The sequence below is a fragment of the Fukomys damarensis genome, unplaced genomic scaffold (genome assembly GCF_012274545.1).
Source record: "Fukomys damarensis isolate Sample0158 unplaced genomic scaffold, DMR_v1.0_HiC HiC_scaffold_10, whole genome shotgun sequence".
NCBI classification, from domain to species: Eukaryota; Metazoa; Chordata; class Mammalia; order Rodentia; family Bathyergidae; genus Fukomys; species Fukomys damarensis.
In genome coordinates this window covers 7,955,220-7,963,055 of record NW_022900922.1, presented here as the reverse complement: position 1 = coordinate 7,963,055, position 7,836 = coordinate 7,955,220, and the positions used below count along the sequence as shown (strand labels likewise).

At 33.5% G+C, this 7,836-nt stretch overlaps 1 protein-coding gene across 12 annotated transcripts in view; it reads left to right on the top strand.

Moving 5' to 3' along the window:
* Wdr37 (WD repeat domain 37) overlaps window positions 1-7,836 on the top strand; it is a 77,256-nt gene that overhangs the window by 13,965 nt on the left and 55,455 nt on the right. For all 12 annotated transcript variants that reach the window (XM_010615745.3, XM_010615749.3, XM_019206261.2 and 9 more), the window contains one exon: window positions 6,523-6,700. In XM_010615745.3, coding sequence (XP_010614047.1) covers window positions 6,563-6,700 — 138 coding nt within the window. In that variant the 5' untranslated portion in view covers window positions 6,523-6,562. The remainder of the gene's footprint in view (window positions 1-6,522; window positions 6,701-7,836) is intronic.

Genomic DNA, 7,836 nt, shown 5'->3' with positions numbered 1-7,836 from the left:
ATATATACACACACATACACACACACACGTACATACATACATATACATATATACACACACGTACACACGCACACAGAGTTGGAAATTGATTGGTGGAAAAAATTGCTAATTTGTGAAGTGACAACAGAAGAAAAGCTGAAGAGCCAGGTGCAGTTGCTTCACCTACCTGAGTGAGTCAGTAGGCTTGCCAAGTTAAGGTTGGTTTGGGCAGCTTAGTGAGATCCTGTCCCACAGTAAAAACTAAAAAGGGCTGGGATGTAGTTCAGTGGTAGAGCACTTGCTTCTCTTCAGATGTAGTATCAGAGAAGGCTAGGTGAAAAGCTGGAACTTTAATATGTGCTGGGTGGTAACAAGCACACACATTTCTATTCCTGCTAAGATGACATCAGAGGAGACCTAGCAGTGAGTCAAGAATGAGGCTATTCCATTGTGTCAAGGATGCTGTCTAGGGAGCAGTAATGACACTCCTCTGATTCAGTCATGGTACAAGTAAGGGCCCAGGGAGAGGCTAGACTCAGTAATACTACCTAGTAGTAACCCTACCCTATAGTAACGAGTACATCCTCATTTGGAGGTCCCAGCAGCTGAGTGGAGAACCTTAAGTTCCACCTCTACTCTTCATACTCACCTGGCAGAAACCAGGCAACACCCTTCCTTGTCTGCTGACACAGTGTCAGCACAGTCCTGCTGTGACATAATGCTTTTAGATCCTCAGTCTGGTATAACATCCAGAGTGTCATTAAAATGTTTCTATAAGCAATAATCCTTGAAACAAAAAGCAGTCTCAAGAAAAGAATACAGGCTATAAAGAAGAAATAAGGATATTTTAGAAGTAAAAATATACAATAAATAAACAGTGGATGGCTGACCAGCGAATGGGTAAGATGGAAAAGAATCAGTGGTCTCAAGGATGGAACAGTATAATTACTCATTCCAAACTATAAAGAGATAGTAGAACAGAAATAAAAAATATGCAGGACCTGAGAGACTTCTGGGACTTTAACAAATGGTCTGAATTTGTGTCATTAGAGTTCTAGAAAGAGAGGCAAAAGATAGTGAGACTGAAAAAGTATTTGAAGAACTAATGGCTGAATATTTCTTAAATTTGGCAAGCTCCAAACCTACAAATTGAAGATGCTGAATGAAGCCCAGAGAGGAAAAAACAAAAAGATGTTCAGATACATTGTAGGCAAACTTCTGAAAACTGAAAACAAAAAAGCTGTTTATCTGTAGTGGAAAAGCAATTTGAATGACAGTATAGTTCTCATCAGGAATCATGAAGTTAGAAGGAAATGACATATTATTTTCAGATGCTGAAGGAAAGGAAAAATCAACTCAGAATTAAAAATCAAGTGAAAATGTCCTTAACGTCATTTGTGACCAGTAGACCAACTTTAATGTAGTAGGTAAGGAGGTTTTCTATTAAAAAAATAAATGATAAAAGGAATGTGGGAACCATCATAGGGAACAACAATAGAAAGACCAAAAACATTGGTAAATTCAGTTCTTGTTTTTAATGTTATTGAAATATGAAGCATAACTGTTTCTCAGTGTACAAGAGGAAATATTTAAAATGCTTCTAAATAGGAAAGGGTAAAGAGATAATTTAATACCTAGAATTGCTACTAACAGTTATATGAAAGAGATAAACTCAGAAATACTATAGATAAATACAAATGAAATTGTAAAAAATGTTCAAGTAATTCGTGTGAAGGCACAATAAAATACAGAAGAGAAGGAAGGAGAATGAATTACTCAGCATGACCTACTAGGTTTTATTTCATGGATGTAAGATTGGCTTAGTATTTGAAAATCGTCAGTGTAACTGACCACGTTAGATCAAAAAAGAAAAGCTTTGACCCTATATTAATTGACGCAGAAAAAGACTATGGCAGAATTCAATGCTCATTTGTGAAAGGAACTCTTAAAAAATGAGTAATAGAGAGCAATGTTCTTTACTTGAATAACTGCAAAAAATCCTGTGGTTAGTATCATAATGGAAGAGGGATGATTATTTTTATCTTGAGATTGGGTGCAGAACAAGGATTGTTTGCTGTCACTATTGTAATTCAGCTTACTAGGATTTCTGTAGCTAAATGGATAAAAGGAAACAAAAGGCTTACAAAATAGAAAAGAAGAAATTAAACTGTCCTCCCTCTTTTTTTTTTTTTTTTTTTTTTTTTTTGGAACCCGGGATTGAACTCAGGACCTTATGCTTGCGAGGCTAAATCCCTGGCCCCCTCCCTCTTTCTTGATGATAGGATAAATAGAAAATTCAAACCAGTTTACAAAACAATCTCATTTATAAATTCAGTAAGTGCATGATATAAATTTAATACACAAAATCATTTATATTTCTATATGCTAGCATTTAACATAGAACTAAAATAAAAATATACCATTATTTAAAATTGCTGAAACACTAAAGAGAAAACATATAATTTTTACGCAGTAATGCAAAAACTAAGGAGTTGTAAATAAATATTGTTTCCATAAACAATGGAAGGCTTAACATAATAAAAATACTACTCACATTCATATATATATATAAAACAAAATTGCTATCAAAGTTCCAGCAAGAATTTTGTAGATATGGAAAAGAATATTCTAAAATTTCAAAGGAAGATGAACTAAAATAACAAAACAATTTTGAGAAAGACTTAAGTGGTGGAAATCACCAGCTGATTTCAAGACTTGTTGCATACTAATTAAAACTCTTACTGTGGGAGTAGATCAATGGAACAGAATAGAGAACTAAAAGTAATCCTTCATACTTACAGATTTTTTTTTTTTTTTTTTTTTTTAACCATTGGGACCTTGTGCTTTCGAGGTAGGCAGCAGAACCACTGAGCTAAATTCCTGTCCCAGCCCTGATGTAAACACTTTGTAAATAGTGATGCTCTGTTGTTTAGAAACTAATGTCAAGAAAAACAGTCTACATGTTTTGTACAGATAGTTTTCCCTCAAATATTTTTGATTTGCATATAAAGACCTAGAGCAGTGGACAGGAATCTCTTTAGTTCCAAGGGTTGACTGTGTATGAAATGGCCAGTGTAGCCAAATTTACAGATTGAAAAAGTAGATTAGTGATTCCCTAGTGCTGGCTGTGGGGAATGGGCGTGGAAAATGAGAGTGGCTGCTAAAGGAAATGGGGTTTTTTTTGGATTGATAAAATTATTGATTGCGGAAATGATTGCATAATTCTGTATGTACTGAAAATCATTGACTTGTACATTTTAGTTCTTTTTGTTTGTTTTTTGGTGTTTGTTTTATTTTGAGACAAGAGTCTTGCGCTTTAGTTCAGAATGTATCCTTGAATTCAGAATATATCCGAGGCTAGCCTTGGACGCACAGTAATCTCCCTGCTTTGATTACAGGTGTGAGCCTTAACACCTGGCAAATTGTACATTTTAAATTGGTGATTCATATGGTATGCGAATTATATTTCAATACTTTTTTTTTTTAAAGTAAACATACTTTTGTTCTGTGACTCAGCAGTCTCACTCTTCCAAAAGAATGAAAACAGAGCTGGGGATTTAGTTCAGGGGTTCTGCCGCCTGCCTCACAAACTCAAGGTCCGAAGTTCATTCCCCAGGAAAAAACAAAACAGAACAAAACAAAAAAACTATCCACACCAAAAGCTGTATATTATTATTTATAGCAATTTATTTGTAAGAGTAAAATAATGGGATGAACTTTTACAATAGATGAATAGTTATGAAACATTCTCCAAATGACGAAACTATAGAGTCATGGTGTACAAGTTAGTGGTTGTCAGAAGTTACGGATGGGTCTGGGAAGGGGTGTTGGATGACTAAGGAGAAGTGTAGGATTTTTTTTTTTTTTTTGTGGTACTAAGGACTGAACTCAGGACTTTGCACTTGACAGGGAGGCACAGCACAACTGAGTTGCATCCAGGGCTCCTGAGTGTGATTTTTGTAATGACGGGAAAGAAGGTTTGGTAATAGTTATAGAAATATATATATGTAACAAAGTGAAAACTGTATGTACAAAGTGACACTGTACACACAATTTATATGTAGAGCAAAGTGAAACTACACGTCAATTTTCTGCTTTAACAAAATTAACAAATTGATCAAGAAGTTGTACTGTTTGAGATGTAACCATTGGGGAATTTTTCTGTACCATCTGTGTAACTTCTCGTGAATCTGCAGTTATTTCAAAATAAAAAGTAGAAAAAGTGATCCTGGTATTTGTGGTAAAATGAAGACTTCATAACTAACAAGTTTTGGTTAAGAGCAATGAAAAGTTTTATAACTAAATGAAAGCTTTTAAGAACAGTTTTACATATAAATAATATAAAGTTTTTTGTAGGTTTCTGACTTAGGTTAGGCTTTGTTTTTAATTTTTAATAAGAGTTACCTATGTGCATTCTAAGTAGTATATAATGAAAAGGAAACTAATTAAAATTCAGTGTTCCCATATTTATATACTATTTGTAGTACTATTTAGAAAAAATAATTACAGATTTCCTTATATTCTAAGATTAAGTTAATTGATTTCTACTACTTTAATTATAATACTAGAAATAAAATGAATTTTATTTTTATAAGAGGTAAAAAGAATACTTTTATCATCAGTATTTAGCATTGTAGTTAGGATGCTTAATAAACCAAATAGGAAATATTTTGTCTATCATATTATTGATAATCTTTATGAAAGACATGCACTTTTTTTTGGAGTGAATACATTCTGTTCCTGATATATCACTTTTTTATGCTTGAATAAATTTTCTTTAAAATAAATTAAAAGAGTTTGTGTTAAATGATTCTGTAGCAGAGCATGGATGTGTTGTAATAAGCTAGAGCCACTTGGAAAGGAGTTCTAAGGAATTTTTGTCACATCTGGCACAGGATATGTGAGGAGTTAGAGGTTGGACAGTCCAGCTGGCCTTGGGATAATGACCTGTTATACAGTCACTTAAGTCACTTTTTCAGCTACCTGCTTGGAATGTGGATGCTTTTTTTTTTTTGCCACAAAAGCAAACAATTATTTTCACTGAGGGCACAGCTTAAGGGAGCGGCATTATTGTAGTACTTATAAAACCGTGAATCTTTTTTTTTCATTGGGTTTATTGGTACATTTTAGGTATACAATACAGTTACATGCATCTTTGGGATCTTGTACCTTTACATAACGTATCTTGGTTCTTATTTTTTCCCCATTCCCCTGCCTCCCTTCACCCCCCCACCCTTCCCTATTTACAAAGACTTTGTTTCCATTTTTTCCTTTTCTCATATTTTTTCTTTTCCCTTTCTTTCCCCTGCCCTTCCACTTCCATTCCCCCTTTCGTATTTTTCTTCTTATTTCACATTATCAGTTATATAATTTGAGCCTTATTTATACTTTTAGTTTTTCACACCAGAGAAACTATTTGGTATTTACACGTGTGTGTCCTTTGGGAATGTGGATGTTTATATAGTCCTTAGGGTTATTTTTATTTTATTAATTTACTTTTCAAAGCAAGCACCTAGGTTTTACTTCAGTTGATAGTAATTTAATTTGATGGTTATTTGAAAGGTCAGCATATTCTTCCCACCAAGTTGATGTATTCATTTAATAGATCCACCCCCCTAATACTCAGTCTTCAGCCAATTTCCTTTTCTAAATCAAGATGACTTTGGGTCATGACATGTTCTATTTGGCCTTACACAGTACTGGAGGAAAAACAATTCTGTTGTAATGAAGCCCAGTGCTGTCTGTCAGCATTTACCTGAACTGGCATAGTGACAGGATTGTATTCAGAGAAGGGATCAATACCTAGTAGCAAAAAATAAGTGAGTAATGTTTCAAACAGATAAATCTGTAAGTGAAGAAGGAAAATGTAGTATGTAAATTTATTACTTAATGTTAACATAGTGATATATTGATAGGAGGAATGGAAAATGGCATGAAACGAGTAGAAAACACCCGAAGTAGGTGCATAATAGTGTTTAGAATTACTTAGAGATTTGTGACTAGTTTGAATTGAGATGTAAATATAAAGTTCACACTTACTTTTGAATAGGTAATCATAAAAATAATATTGGCAATTATTTTAGACATACTGGGTTAAATGACTTGTTAAAAAGTAAATTCACATGTTTTTACTTTTAAAATATGGCCACTAGAAAACTTAAAATTACACGTATGGCTTGTATTGTGTTTCCCTTGGACTGTAGAGTATTACTTTAGAATCTACTGTGGTTCAAAATATGCAGTTATAATTAGTTACTTTGGAGTAGTAACCAGAACCAGAGGCAAGTTGAGCTAAAGGAGAATTTTTTTTTTTTTTTAATGCTCTATGCAATTAAATTTTTAAAATGTTAATGACATTTGAAAAAATTTATCTTTTTATAAAAGCTGTGGTTTCTACCCTAAAACATTTTGATCTGTTGTACTCTGTTATTTGTTAAATGTTAACCATAGTGAGGAGGCTTGTAATTAAAAACAGTAATTACCCATTTTTAATTTCAACTTGCTATATCAGAAATAAAGTCTGTTTTTTCTGCTGTTATTTAGCTTCTTGCAGGAGTGACCAGGATACTACCTTCTAGAAGTAATGCCCACAGAAAGCGGAAGTTGTTCAACTGCTCGTCAAGCAAAACAAAAACGCAAATCACATAGCCTTTCTATACGAAGAACTAACAGCTCAGAACAGGAGAGGACAGGCTTACCAAGAGAGATGTTAGAAGGACAAGTAAGTTATGGAGCACTGCCCTATTTTGAAGATGGAGATCATGTTTTTAATGTTATAAAAATAGCCAAATGCCTACTGTTTTCTAATGCATTAATATTATATAGGGAAGTTTTGATTATATTTTTTCTAGTTCCCTTATTGATGATGAATATGTTAGAATTTTTAAAAAGCCTTTTTGTCAACAAGTATATTACAATAAACTATATATTTACATATATATACATATAATGCTTACACAAATATTATATAAGTATAAATGTATTTATAACCCTTTCTCCACAATTAGAACTAATTGATCAACCATAATGCTGCAGGAAAATAAAGTTTAAATCTGAGAAATTGTTTCGTTTCTTTTCTTTTTTTTTTTGGTACTGGGGATTGAACTCAGATCCTTGCACTTGTGAGGCAGGTACAGAGCCACCGAATTAAATCCCTGTGAGAAATTGGTCCTGATGAATGAATATTTAGTCTGGTTAGAACCATGTGGATAATTCTATGCCTGAGACTTCTAGAGTATAATCTCCACAAAGGCAGTACTGTGGTACAGAACCCAGCACAGCTGTTGACATAATATAGACATTCACTGTGGACTCAGCTATTATGTGGTATCTGTGGGGAATTGGTTCCAGGATTGCCTGAGCGTATTAGAATATGGGTGTTTAAGTCCTTACATACTAATGGTCTAGTATAGTGGTGGAAAACCTATGGCATGTGTGTTACTGTGTAAGATGTTAATGTGTGAGTTAGTTTTTTCTAAACTAAAACCTCAGAATTCAGATTTCATTGCAGTGTTGGCACTTTGTGATAAATAAGTGAGTTTAGGGTTACAGTTTGGGCACTGGTCTCTAAAAGGTTTGCCATCACTGATACAGTATTTGCGTGTAACCTGTGCATATCCTGTATACTTTAAATCATCTCTGTTATTTGTAGTATCTTATAAAGTTAGATGCTGTGTAAAATAGTTATTATATTGTGCTTAGGAAATTATGATAAGAAAAAAAGCCTGTACATAATTTTGCATCCAAATAATTTTGATTCATAGTCGATTGAGTCCGCAAGTGTGGAGCCTGTGGATATGGAGGGTCAGCTGTACCCAGCTGTTTTTTTTTTTTTTTTTTTTTTTTTTTTTTTTTTTT